This window comes from Rutidosis leptorrhynchoides, chromosome 1, assembly GCF_046630445.1.
Source record: "Rutidosis leptorrhynchoides isolate AG116_Rl617_1_P2 chromosome 1, CSIRO_AGI_Rlap_v1, whole genome shotgun sequence".
In the NCBI taxonomy this organism is placed as follows: Eukaryota; Viridiplantae; Streptophyta; class Magnoliopsida; order Asterales; family Asteraceae; genus Rutidosis; species Rutidosis leptorrhynchoides.
This window is the reverse complement of record NC_092333.1, coordinates 453,987,458-454,002,081: the sequence shown is the minus strand read 5'-3', so window position 1 is coordinate 454,002,081 and position 14,624 is coordinate 453,987,458. Positions and strand designations below refer to the sequence as shown.

Sequence of the window (14,624 nt, the reverse complement as noted above, 5' to 3'; positions counted from 1 at the left end):
CTTCCATAGTGAGATACCCAATTCTCTTCTAGTACAACGCTAGAAGCTTGAATTCAATATGGAAAGCCTACTATTTGAATATTGGAACACATGTAAATATGACCCCAAGGTATGTGTTCGGACCTACAAGATAAAGTGAGGTTAAACTATAACACTTCTTAATAGTTTTCTTGATAAATTTTATTCTGGAAGCAAGATTGAAGAAAACTACCTATGTGGACATGAAGTTTTGCAGCTTCAAGAAAGCGTGGACTTGGCTTTTGATATGTTCATGGGAGGATTGAGACACATGGCTTGTAAAGAATCGGGTCTAATTGTAGAAAGTACGAAATTGATGTGTATATTATCTTCCAGTTTTCAAATGATTTGATGGGTTCACACGTTACGGGCATCCTGATTTTCAAATACTTGATATGTGTAATATACTAGCTGGTAATTCAATTCATAGAACATTTCCATTGAAGCATTGGTTTGACTGTTTGTTTACATTTTATTAAATCAAGGATAACACTAATATGGGGGGATTTATCGGTGATTTTAGTATGATCCAATGAATCATTTTAGTGTATTAGATTTACTAGGTTGAAAGTGAAGCAGTCTCTAATACTCTAGAACGAATTTGGAGAGTGTAGGGTACACGTCTGTCAAAGAGTTAAAGAGCTAGCTTGAATTGGGTTGAAGTTTGTTGAAGAAACTAACTTAAATGGTTGTCCAGGTTTAAGGAGCGCTGCACCAGGATTTCTGGTGCGCCGCACCTAGTGATATGGTGTGTCGCTCTTGATATTTGAAAAGCGTCGCTCCTCATAATTAAAATGGGTCCATATATATCACGAAGCAAAAGGTGATTTTGGTAGTTCTAAGGAGCGCTGCTCCTGTGTGCTCGTACTGCAGAAAAGTGGCAACTTTTGCCCAAACGTTTTGCAACGTTTCACAAAGATTAGTTATTAATTCTGGACGTTTTGGGACTTGTTTAAAGGCTTTATTAGGGTCTTAATACACCCTTTAAAACAAGTGCATTGCCTAGAGTTGTGATTCTTGATCATAACTAATTTTGAAAGATTGCAACATTTCATTGCACCTTTTGACCAAATGCAAATACAAGGCCTCTTTCACTAAGGAAAGGTTCCAGAAATTTGACATTTCTAATATACTTTTAATCTTCCAGATTAGACTTTCATCAATTGCAAGGAACGATTTTTTTTTGGTCAAAAAAATTGTTCATACTAGTTATATTATAATAGTGATTTTGTGTAACCCGTTAACAAGTAGGTCAAAATACTTTATTAAAAAAGTGTTCACACGATTCTAGTATCAATTCGGTTCCAGATTCTCAACCCACTAATCCACCTTTCTAATAGAATCTATGGAAGATTTGCAGATGGTAAACAAATAATATTAATTGCAAACTCAACAAACAAAAGTTGTGTAACCGTTGACTTACAAGGTTGTGGTACAAGAAGAGATAAATAAGTCTTGCTGTAACATAAGAAAAAAATGGACTCTATATAAACAAAAACACAGCACAAGCGCTGTGAAGCCAAATGCACCTTCACATCAAGCCATGATCTCTTGAAAGGGCCACTTGATGCAGGTTACAAGCCCCAATTCTCACAGTACAAGTAATAATTGTAACGCGTCAAGCCAGAAAATAAAGCGAGTCAGCCCATGTTCTCCATGAAGGTTTCAGTTAAGGTGTTACCATTGATGATCTTTGTTGTCCCTATGATAATGTCATATGCCATTCCTTCCTACACGTAACAAGATAAACCCAGATTCAATATATATACTAATATAAATGTATATATATTATATAAAAATACATCGGCACAATAATCCAACTCATGAAGAATACCTGAGAGCTGAGAAAGCGGAGTGCAGAAATTTCGGCAAAAGTTACCCCTCCAACAAAGACGACTAGAACAAGAGAACGCCTCCCATCTTGAGGTCTGATTAACATTCAACGGTAGCTAAATACATGCTCAAATATTCTTATGTAATACAATTACTTGGTGTGAGTTATTTAATAAACAAGGATTAGGTGTTACAGAAAACATACTTGTCCATGCGTAAACCCCCTGGCAATATATCAAATGATGGACTGTTTGCAAACGCACTCTGAAGCATGGAGTAAATTTAGTCACATGGTTATTATAATGTCGTAAACAGGAGATGATGGAAAACAAAATAAGGGAACATACATATTCAAAGAGTTTCAACAACATAGAAAAGACAGACATGTTAAACTAGTACTAACCCTCTTCGACTCTGTATGTGTGCCAGGTAACAGCTTCAGTATTTCTTCAAGGGGACGCCTGATTAACCAAATAACAATGCATAGAGAGATAATTATTTTAAAAAAATAAATAAATAAAAGGAAAAAAAAAAAATGAAATGGGAGGTTAGACTGAAGTAAAGTTGTGCTACATTATCTGATGATTAGAAATCTGCCAATCAGATTTGCTACCACTTATAGTATCAGGTGGAAACTCCGATACATTTACTTATGCACGGGTCAATTTGGCCCGTGTTTAATTTCAGACATGTCAAATAAGGTGCCAAATCAAAGTCTTTGTTGACAGCATAAAATTTCATAGATCAATTTTATTTGAGGATATGTTATTAGAGATTTGTTCATAAATTCCAAAATTTTAAACTACGTATTTGAAGGGCAACCTACAACCTGGCCTAGTTCAATTCAGCACGTACTAAAAATCACATGCTTCAAACTGGACCCGTTTGACCTGTTACCAACCCGCCAGACATGATCAGAGCTAGGAAATTCAACTAGATGGGGCATAATTTTTGAAACTACATTGATCCCCTTAACATTTCCTTGAGGGGGCAGCTACCCCCCTCTACCTCCCTTGTAGATCCGCCTCGCCTGCTGATCTTACCACCTTTATCTTTAAATAAGAAATAAGAGGCAGATATTAAATTAAGCTCACCATCCAGATCGAATAGCATGTTGAATCAGGCGAATACTCAGAGGAGCATATCCAGAGAAAACATACGAAATATCTTTAGGACTGCCACAAAATAATATAGAAATAATAAAAATAAGCCAACAAATATCAACCGTAAAAAAACTAGAACACGAAGAACAAAATCATCAAAAAATATATCATCCTCACAAATATAACACTGTTTCTAGACATGATGACTTATAAAAGTGAGTAGTAATTAAAATTTGGTGGTGGTTGTATGAATACATTACTTGGTTGTGTCGGTATCCTCAACCACGAGTTGAAGAGCACGTTTGATCGTCAACCAGTTGTTTTTTCCCTCCTGAAAACAAAAACGGAACCGAACTCATTTTTTCTATTTATATTTGAAAAATAAAAAAACAATTAGAATAGGCTAACAGAAAGTGCAATATTAGGAACCTGCTTCCTGAACAACCCAGCTTTTTCCAAATTGTTAAGGGTAGCTATGTGCTCAAATCCATAACTGTGAAGAATCTCTCTCCTAAATCAGGATAGCAACAACCATAAAATAAGTTCATTGTTTCTTTACATATAAATAGTAACCGATAATAAAAATAATATAATATATTATCCTTACCTAAGATAGTCAAAGTTCCTTTTTGGTAACCCAGCATTGGTAACTGAAAGTAAGATAAGAAGACGGAGGACGCTAACGAGAGGCTCCTGTTTATGAATCATCTCTTCAATGTACTCAAAGCAACTGTAAACAAAAATCGATAAAAGCTCAGTAATTAAATTTTTCTACATCTGACAAAAGAAGTTATTCGAGCTTACATATCATAGCTTTCAGCCTCGATGATGGTGTGTTCCATGTCAAGTTTCCCAAGAAACGAAGGTTTTGAAGTGAGCGTAGATAAATGCTGAGCGAGATTTATGTGTCTCTAAATAACAACAAACGGCATTTCAAATTTAGAATATTTCTTATGAAGTGAAATGAGACGGAATACGTTGGAAAAGGCACATACAGTCATTTCTGGCAATGAGTTGAGCTTTTTGACAAAGTCCTTTAATTCAGAGACTGTTTGATTCTGTAATCAGACAGAAATTAATTTAATTGTCAAAATAAATGAATAATAATGACACCTATTAAATTACATTAAAACATTATCGAAACTTACAGTAGTTGTCATATCTGTGTAGTCCTGCTTCATGGATGTTGCTTTTTGACGTAGAACCTGCAATCATACTGTGTATGGCAACTAAGGGTGTGTTTGGTTGGGGTTTTAAAGGGTGGTGCATATATTACTAGAGTGGAGAAGAACGTGTTATCTAAATAATAAACGTGCACATACATGCATACACAAATACTTTTTTTTTTTTTTAATGAATGACATTAGTAAAGTAGTTATAATAGTTGAACCTGGACAACAACTTCAAAGTTAAGATCTCGGGTCTCCCTGAATAACTTGTCACTAGAAAAAAATATCAAAGTATCAAGAAAACATAATCACAATTGAACACATACATACAAAGTGATTCGTAAACACAAGATTTGAGTGCATACGTTGAATTAAGAGGAACCTTTGTTTTTTTCCCATCTTGTTGGTTTGCACCCATGATTGATGCATCTATCTCCACAGCACCATTATTGATGTGTAAAAACTGCAAAAAATTAGATATGATTTATATAGAACAGCAAGAAGATGCACCTTTCAATTGCACTTCTGAATGGGATGTACATGGTGCTTTATAATCAATTCAAAATGAGCCGAAAAACCATACTCAAATCATCAATTGTAACAGGGTTACAACAATTTAAAATAGACAGACATAAAACAGTTTGGGATTGATACATTATCACACTGGAAAACAATGTGAAGCCCCGATTTGTGAAAGGTCAAGTTTGGTGTAAGATATATTTTTATCATGGTACTTCAACAAGGACAATATATTATTGTCTTTACCTCGTCCATAAGCCCTTCATATGTCAATTGAGAACACATTGGAGTAACCATATCCAACTGCAATGAAACAACAATAATGCAGGTTTAATCACAAAGCTATAAAGAGTATTAATCAACACTACTAGATGACGTACCTCTCTGTCCAGAATAATAAGGGTATTTATCTCAGGTGCGCCCGTCTACAGTTTCAGGAAGAAGAGTAAGAGTGGTTTCTATTTACATATATTAGACAGCATATAATTATAATTATAATAATTATTATTAATATATTACTAGTTATTAATACTAGAAAGAGTGAGTCACCATTTAAATGTATCACTTGTATAAAACGGACTTACATCAGTTGAGTTGACAGGCTCTTCAGCTTGCATACGGTTAAGCATGTCAGCAACACGTACAGATGATTTCCCTTTTGCCCTAACATTAGGTATCAGACCATAAGAGAACTGCAGAATAAATCAAACTAAATTAATCTATATCTATAGCATCAATAAAAAGAGATGTTTATTGTATAAATAAGTAAACTAAACCTCAAGTTTGTGTATGGCTTTGGCAATATGCCAAAGAGAGGTTGAGTCACCATCAGTAAGACATTCCTGTTAAGAGAAAAACGAGGCACAGGGATTTAATAGAAACAGAGACAACACAGCTAAATATTCTAGATTTGTGGAATTTTAGTCTTAACATCTTGATAATGTAACGATACATACTTTAAAAGATAAGTCGAGTTCAAATGATATTATATCCTCATCCAGTGGAACAGCATATAACGGGAACTCCCCAATAGTTATTAAATTATGAACTTTTTCATCCTCGAGAATCTGCAAATCAAATATTGTTTGTGAATATCGAGTAATATCGTCATCCAATCATTTGCTAGAGTAGACAAACTTTGTATAATGTGTAAAGGTACAACTGTACAGGATAACTTACTTTCTCACATGCAACAGCCCGGCGGGGGACAAAATAGAGAAAATATTCTCTCTGAAGCCCTTTAGAGTTGTCGTTGTGAATATGTGAAGAAATATATTTCATCAAATCAAGCTGGGTTTGTACAAGGTACACCACTTTTGTACAGGTACTCTCGATTGGATCTGCATTAAGATGATGCAGTTCAGCCCCATGTTCCTGTTTGTGCATTTTAATTTGCATTGTCAGTCAGAGAACCCAATATATGGCACCGCATAGAAGTTCTAATATTGGGATTTATTGGGTAATTGGGAATTTTGTTATCATTATTGGTAACATGCAACGAAAATTACTTTTCTCCTATTGCTTTAGCAGAAGTTGTCAAATAGGTGCCTAGTATGTTTAAATTTGAACCCTATGAAACTGCTTAGCCGTGATCAGACCCTCAGGGTTCTATAACGGTGATTTACTTTCTTTATTCTGTTACAAGTTTGTTATTTTGTTGATCGGTGTCTCATAAAATATCCATATCCATGTAATTAAATTATGGTTCTTCATAGTTACTGTAAGATGCAAACACAGATGTGTTATGATATAATGTTGTACATTACACCTCTAATGATCTTGCTTCAGTGGTAAGTGCAAGTTCAAATTCTTGATCTATCTAGGGCAACTAACAAGCATAATCTAGTTCTAAATGAGATTGTGATAGGCAAACAGATATTTAACTTTGGCATTTTAGTCACACTAAACCTAAACTCGTACCAAACTACAATTGCAGCCCCAACTTTTATACATATTTACAGAGTCATGTTCTATATAGTTATTACAGAATTTATCAGCTGTTACAGAACTTCATATCTCATATTAATTCAAAAACCTAATGTGTCTAATTCTAATTACTCCTAACAAATATGAGATAATTAAAAGTTGCATACAATAAAGAAAAGTTACAGACTGACCTTAAGAACTGAAGTCTGAACAATTAACGACAGCGTACCGCCCAGCTTCGGATCGATTACCAGACATTTTTTCCCTCGAATCTATATATTAAAATAATCATATCAGTTACTCTGTACTTATTCAATTTAATTTTAATACTAGGAGCAATAAACAGTACCTAATACATGAAAATCACACAGTTATAATCAGGAAATCGAGCTTACATTTTTCAGAATTGTTATGAGCTCTTTCTGAGACTGATCTCTGTAAATCAAATCAAAAGTCATAATTTAAAAATAAAGATAACCTAAAATTAAAGCAGATGAACTGATACGTATTATAGGTATAGGTATGTAGATAAAAGCAACTGAAACTAATTAACTAACTAACCTTATAGGAGCGAAATTGATAGGTCCGTTTTGTAAATTGGGAATTTGAGCCATTAATTGTTGATCCTTTTACCTACGATCGTTTTTTTTTTTTTTTTTTTTTTTGTCTGTGTAATGACACTCGGATGGGATGGAATTACAAACGAAAATACGGATTTAGGGTTTTAAACTTATGTCATAGAAAATAGAAAATTTGGATATGAAAAGCATCGGATGAGTTAGATCTCGAACATTATACGCGTGATTTTGAGTTCTGAAATGTCTAAATTTTGTGTTAGCTTTATACGTGAGCTTATTTTCGGTTTCAACGAGGAAGGTTATAGTACTAGACATATGTTCTTTTCTTCCCAAAAAATCAGAAATTCAATTAATTAATTAAATTATATAAGTATGTAGATAAAAGCAACTGAAACTAACTAACTAACTAACTAACCTTATAGGAGCGAAATTGATAGGTCCGTTTTGTAAATTGGGAATTTGAGCCATTAATTATTGATCCTTTTACCTACGATCGTTTTTAATTTTTTTCTGTGTAATGACACTCGGATGGAATGGAATTACAAACGAAAATACGGATTTAGGGCTATTAAACTTATCTCAAAAATTTGGATATGAAAAGCATCGGATGAGTTAGATCTCGAACATTATACGCGTGATTTTGAGTTCTGGAATGTCTAAATTTTGTGTTAGCTTTATACGTGAGCTTATTTTCGGTTTCAACGAGGAAGGTTATGGTACTAGACATATTTTCTTTTCTTCCCAAAAAATCAGAAATTCAATTAATTAATTAAATTATATAAGTATGTAGATAAAAGCAACTGAAACTAACTAACTAACTAACTAACCTTATAGGAGCGAAATTGATAGGTCCGTTTTGTAAATTGGGAATCTGAGCCATTAATTATTGATCCTTTTACCTACGATCGTTTTTAATTTTTTTCTGTGTAATGACACTCGGATGGAATGGAATTACAAACGAAAATACGGATTTAGGGCTATTAAACTTATCTCAAAAATTTGGATATGAAAAGCATCGGATGAGTTAGATCTCGAACATTATACGCGTGATTTTGAGTTCTGGAATGTCTAAATTTTGTGTTAGCTTTATACGTGAGCTTATTTTCGGTTTCAACGAGGAAGGTTATGGTACTAGACATATTTTCTTTTCTTCCCAAAAAATCAGAAATTCAATTAATTAATTAAATTATATAAGTATGTAGATAAAAGCAACTGAAACTAACTAACTAACTAACTAACCTTATAGGAGCGAAATTGATAGGTCCGTTTTGTAAATTGGGAATTTGAGCCATTAATTATTGATCCTTTTACCTACGATCGTTTTTAATTTTTTTCTGTGTAATGACACTCGGATGGAATGGAATTACAAACGAAAATACGGATTTAGGGCTATTAAACTTATCTCAAAAATTTGGATATGAAAAGCATCGGATGAGTTAGATCTCGAACATTATACGCGTGATTTTGAGTTCTGGAATGTCTAAATTTTGTGTTAGCTTTATACGTGAGCTTATTTTCGGTTTCAACGAGGAAGGTTATGGTACTAGACATATTTTCTTTTCTTCCCAAAAAAAAAAAAAAAAAACCGAAATTTAATTAATTAATTAAACATATTATTGTATATTACTCCTCCATATTAATTAATAATAATGTGTTAAGCCGGATTTGTGGCTGACTAGTGATGTACTTTAGATACTTTTCGATTGTAGCAAACATTACATTACATATCTCTTTTATCTATAATAAGAAAAAAATTATGATGTTATTTTTTATTAAAAAACCTACGTGTCTAAATTCTAGCCTTTAGATGAAATCTTAACTTTCAATCCTAGCCATTTAAATGCATAAATAAAGACATCATTTAAGATTCTAATGACCTTAATTTGAATTGAATAATTACGTAGTTTTCATATAAATAAATTGATAAATTGACTTGGACTTCTTATAGGCAGTTACCAGTACAGTTTTCATATAATGAACGTACCTTCACATTTCTTCTTCACACATACAGTTTTCTCACACACACATGTTCATTATTTCGCACTTCAACAATTGTTCAACATCGATCGATTAATTCAATCGGGAAACAATAATTAGGGTTCGTCGATTCGTCAGGGTTTGCACTTGAACAATCGTGGCTTCCAAATCAGGAATCATAGATTCACTCTCACTGTAAGTACCTATTTCCCCTTTTGGAGATTTTAGACCCATATACTTTGATATTTGATTAATTCTTCTTGACTATTTTAAGGAAAATCTTAATACTTTTGTGTCTAGATATAGTCAACTAGAAAAAGTAATGAATTGAATTTTTTATATGTGACAATCTTGATGGCAATTTGGCCACATGTATAAATTTTAAGTTGTTTTAAAGTTTGTGGCTGTTGATGTGTCTTGACTGGAAATTGGTGCTATTTGGTGAGAATTTTGGTGTTGGTGGCATGACAAGTTTTTTTTAGGAGTTTAGGTCAGACAGTAGGCTGTTGTTAATGCCATGGGCTAATGGGTCGTTTGCAATTCCATTTATATGTATGCTTTTGTTTCTTGCACTTGCTTCATATGAATAAGAGAACTTTTTGGCTTGAATTGTTTTTTTTTTAGTTGTGTAGTTGATCGAAAGCAGGGGTTAAATTACTCTATGCTTTAGTTTGGTATTAAAAATGTGCTTCTTACTTCCGAGAAGAATACAGTGTTATAATTTTATGATTGATAATTGCATGACAAATGTTCAGAAACTTGCTATGCAACTTACTTATGTATAGACATTCTTTTGGGTGCTGCAGAATGCCAGAATGGACCAACAAACAAAAGTGTCACCAATCTCGACTCTGCAACCAGGAGACTGGCTCAAAACAATCGAAGCAGTGGTATATAGGCGTTGGATAGCCAAAAGACCAAATACTCAAAATCCAAATGGATACAGCTGCATTCTCCTCGACACATATGTAAGTAAAATTACATATGAAAATACTCAGGTTACCAAAATACAGTAAATATTAACTATGGCGTATTTGTACAACTTCGGTTAATAGGTTTAATGTTTTGTTAACAAGTCTAGAAATAAAATTGGTTTTTGTATGTTGTTTTATGATGCTTGTATATGCCAGGGAAATAATTTGAAAATTTGATCTAAGTTTATGTTAGATAAATCATCATTGTTTTATTTTACTTATACTTTATTAACATGCTGATATTCTCTTATAAGTTTATAACTGATTGTTTTTTAACGCTATTATATATGGCTAACATATACCATAAAAAAAGAGCTGTTATAAACAAACATGAAAATGAGTAGTATGGTTTTTTAATAAATTCGTCAACAAATTACAGGGAAACGCTATCCAAGACAACACCAACTACAAGGACAAAGACCATTTTGAAAGAATGTTGCAGCCAAGCATACAGAATTTCAAACTTCATATGCAAACCCGCAAAAAAATGGGACGAAACTATCTCAACTCAACGTCTCTGATATTCGAGTTGCAAACAGAATTCGAAAGCATACCAGCAAAAGGATACCTACAACACTACTTCGAATTCGAATCCTTCAACCAAGTGAAAGCCTACTCAATAACAGGTAACGCTATAACTATCTAGATACTGCACATCTCAGTAAAATAATTAGACAATATGACTTTTTGCGATCTTCCAAAAAATCCACAGTTGACTACCTTTTACATGCCTCCATATATGTTTAGCAGATATTACAAAAACATATTTCCCATTTGCAGTGTCTTTATTACCATAATGATAAATTATATAGCTACTTGCTCTTTTCCATTTGTTGCGGGACTTGATTAGCTTTGTTATGTCAGATAAGCAAAGAGGCATGTATTTCGAATCAATTTCCATTCTTAAAGATTAATGAGTTGTTATGTATGTTAATGTATTATTATGATTTTGATGAAACATGTTTTGATTAGTTCAAGCTCTGATTTTGCAAGAAGTTTTGTTAAGATCTTATTCCCTCATAATTCATTTCTTAAGCCTCATATTTAAATAAACATTATTTATGTATGTTTTCTGATGTTGCTTTTCTACATATGTTTCAGATACTTGATAATCCTAGATTGAAGATGGAGGTCAGTGCATTTTATTAAAATATTCTTTCTACCTCATAATTTTCATATGTTTTAGAAAAGAAATAAAATAACAAATTATTTTTTCTGATTCATTGTTTACACTGGAAGTAGAAAGAGCAATTTTATAGAACATATAATGACGTACTGCTCCTGGAAAATCAGTTCAGATCATGGGGGATGTTATTTCAACCTAAGGTACATAGCTCAAGCTGCTACATAAAATTTAATGCTTTTATATATTTGACAATAAAACTTAAATAGTTATCCAATTTTCAAATGTTGGTCGTTTTGGTGTCAAATTGGGTAATGGTTGGTTTATACATGCTTATTATGTTGTACTAAGTGTGTTGGCAAATTCTGGTGTCTTAAAAAGGATTTTTAGATGTATTTTCGTTAAGGATTGATTTTGACGCGTTTGTGTAATTTTGAGAATTTGACGTTACCATCACATTTAGAATCTGATTTCGGAACTGTGGGATGATGTTCGGTCACTCGGGTCTGCTGATGATCTGGTTCCAATTTATGCTCCATCTATGGATTTGTTTTCCGTTCTCTAGCAGTACTGGTAGCTTATTTTGTTTGTTTCCGTTCCCATCAGTATTTATGTGATTGTTGATCCGCGATTTAGTTTAATGTAATGAAGTGTTTTTTTGCTTAGAAAAATGACTTTTCCATATTGCTCTTTATTTTTCAATATTGCACATATGTCGACTCAAACAGGTTAGTGAAATGCGTTAGACCAATAGAGGTGCAAATTTGGTTAGCAAAACTATTTTTGATGTGGTGAGAATGAGGTTGTGTCAATTAAAAATCAATATAACAGTGCAGCCACAGTCATCAGCTTGTATATGGCAATTTGGGATGCTAAAGGTCAGCCCTAATCCTTCATTATCCCTTGCTCATTTGATTATTTACATTATAATATAACCTGCTATCTATGTATCAATAGTAGGTTAAAATATTATTAAGTATCTATGTATAAGTTGATTATGTTTAAAGTCATTTTGAGAGAAGACTCTTTTCATCCAGTCATAATTTTGACTTTTTATGGTCAAAATGCATTTTTTGGGCAGTGTTTGACTTTTGGGTTTTGGTACACTTTTACGCTACTTCAGGGTCTGTTTAATGTCATGCAAAATACCTCATTAGTTGATTTAAGTATTATGGGTCAAAGTTAATATTTTGACATTTATAATTTTAGTGATAATGTATCACTTATAGTAGCTTGGTGTCCTTAATTGCCCAAGTGCATTATGGTTGAAAGGTCACTCAAGGGTTAAAGAACATGATATGATTTTGTGCATGGGATGTACAGTACAATTTCATCTTTCTGATTGATTTAAGTTTTTTGAGTTGATCGAATGCTTACAATTAATGCTTCAAGATGAATTCTAGAGATGATGATCAGGATTTGGCTAAATATTCCCAGTAGGTTGCTTCATTTGTAAATTACTGTTTCTTTCTGGTGAATCATCTATTTCTTATTTGATGTTTTTTAGTGGTCAATGCAGGAACCAAACTCTGGAACTGAAAGTTCATCTTCTATACTAACATCAAGGCCTAAAGCAATGTGTGTGTCCCCAAGATAAGATAGATCCAGATGAAATCGGATACCGAGGTAAACAAGTTGTTCACTATCATCTCGGCTTAAGGTCCGCACCCTTTACTTTCTATACAAGTTGTCGTTTATGGTGTTATTAGTTGTACTTGACCATTTTTTCATATAATGGCAGATGAATAAGAGGTCTCAACAGTTAAAGCATCTTAAAAGAATCAGCATCAAACGAGTAAGCTTAGGCTGTGTTTCTAAGTTATTAATTGAAAGGAAGTGAAATGAAGGGGAAGGAAAATAAGAAGAAATGGTGTTCCCAAGTTTGTTAATTGAAAGGAAGTGAAATGGAGGGGAAGTGAAATGTAGTGCAATTTTCCTTTGATTGATTCCTTCCAAATTGAAAGGATTCTTCATCCCTCGCTTTCATTTCATTTTATTTCATTTACTTTCCTGTAAATTGAAACTTGGGAACACACCCTTAGTGTTGAGGGTCGAGGTATGGTCAAGTACTTATAGATCAAAGTTGAGGAGGCTTAGTTTTAAAGATGAGTGTATTTATAACTCCTACACTTGGCTCACCTATACATGTAAATTTAACATTTCATGTTGCATTTGAGGTCCTAACAGAGTGTAAGTTGTTTGCATGATTTTTCGCTAATTATATATATTTGACAGGGTGCTGTATAATTATAGATGGTTGGTTTATCTTGTGGATTAGCTTTATGATGATGTGATTCATATCAACTTCTATAGTGAGCATGCTGAAATCTGTGTAAGTAACATTTGACATTTGATATTGCATTCGAGTTCTGAACAGATTGTAAGTTGTTTACATTTGTCAAGTATCATACTCATTTACTTAGTGTGTATAATGTATCTGTTTTTTATATTTGTTGATTTATTATTCACATATATTTCACTGCTCCTCCCTCCGTCTCATATTAATAGTCTCGTTTTAACTATAGAAGTCCTTTTGTTTTTTAACTTTGACTTTAAATTATTATGTGTTATATAATACTTGATGAACGTTATACCACTTAAAATATATTCAAAAGTCAATCTATTGATATAAGTTTTATCAAATAATATTTAATACAAAAAATAATATTTAAAGTTAAAGTTAAAAAGAAAATACTTTAAAAATCAAAACATGACTATTAATATAGTACAGAGGAGTATTACTTATATCATTAGCATAAATAAGTTATTTAGAATATATTTTTAACATCTTGTATGATTAAATACCCGCGAATGCGCGGGCTATAAACTAGTATTATTATATATACTAATTAAGTTACAAATGTTATAATATATAAATATATATATAAATGGATAGTCAATTATTGATACACAAAAGTAATATTATTGTATTACCTAAACTTGTGATATTTTTGCTATAAATAGCCATGAATGCAAGCATTAAACTTGCACCATTTTCTCACACTTACAAAGTGTTTCTTTCTTTCTCTCCATTATCATCTTTGTTCTTACACTTCATTATTAGCATTCTTAATCAAGAATCAAACCACTAAAGGTAGTTATAAGCCTACTGAATTATAACATCAAGAATCAAACCACTAAAGGTAGTTATAAGCCTACTGAATTATAACACGTTATCAGCACGATAATCTTAATACTAATTATGGTTGGCTCTGCCACCTAAATGATATATGGTCGGTTATACCACCTGAATAATATATGGTCGACACTGTCGCCTAATTATCATTTATGTTACTAACATTTATATTTCTATTATCTAACATTTATATGGTCGACACTGTCACCTAATTATCATTTATGTTATATAACATTTATTTATGATTGCTTACATATGGTCGACACTG

General features: G+C 32.6%; 2 protein-coding genes across 15 annotated transcripts; one reads left to right on the top strand and one right to left on the bottom strand.

The window, feature by feature from the left end:
* Window positions 1-1,379: 1,379 nt before the first annotated feature.
* LOC139873582 (vacuolar protein-sorting-associated protein 33 homolog) lies at window positions 1,380-7,094 on the bottom strand. The gene is made up of 21 exons (XM_071861520.1): window positions 6,964-7,094; window positions 6,760-6,840; window positions 5,822-6,016; window positions 5,599-5,709; window positions 5,419-5,484; window positions 5,227-5,334; window positions 5,023-5,067; window positions 4,889-4,945; window positions 4,489-4,586; window positions 4,345-4,396; window positions 4,103-4,159; window positions 3,950-4,012; window positions 3,759-3,865; window positions 3,562-3,684; window positions 3,384-3,465; window positions 3,215-3,285; window positions 2,946-3,026; window positions 2,255-2,312; window positions 2,057-2,115; window positions 1,853-1,946; window positions 1,380-1,748 (listed from the first exon to the last, which is right to left on the bottom strand). Exons 1-21 carry the CDS (start codon window positions 7,024-7,026, stop codon window positions 1,659-1,661), a joined length of 1,761 nt encoding a protein of 586 aa, XP_071717621.1. The 5' UTR covers window positions 7,027-7,094; the 3' UTR covers window positions 1,380-1,658.
* Window positions 7,095-9,110: 2,016 nt separating this feature from the next.
* Window positions 9,111-13,467, top strand: LOC139886612 (uncharacterized). 14 transcript variants are annotated; one of them, XM_071870526.1, is made up of 7 exons: window positions 9,111-9,318; window positions 9,930-10,091; window positions 10,477-10,723; window positions 11,199-11,228; window positions 11,340-11,423; window positions 12,740-12,880; window positions 12,962-13,467. In XM_071870526.1, exons 2-4 carry the CDS (start codon window positions 9,939-9,941, stop codon window positions 11,204-11,206), a joined length of 408 nt encoding a protein of 135 aa, XP_071726627.1. In that variant the 5' UTR covers window positions 9,111-9,318; window positions 9,930-9,938; the 3' UTR covers window positions 11,207-11,228; window positions 11,340-11,423; window positions 12,740-12,880; window positions 12,962-13,467. The 14 variants fall into 14 exon arrangements, with proteins under 14 accessions (XP_071726627.1, XP_071726618.1, XP_071726626.1 ...); XM_071870517.1 differs by having other exon boundaries at window positions 11,949-12,880; XM_071870525.1 differs by having other exon boundaries at window positions 11,340-12,098; window positions 12,740-12,846.
* The last annotated feature ends 1,157 nt before the right edge of the window (window positions 13,468-14,624 follow it).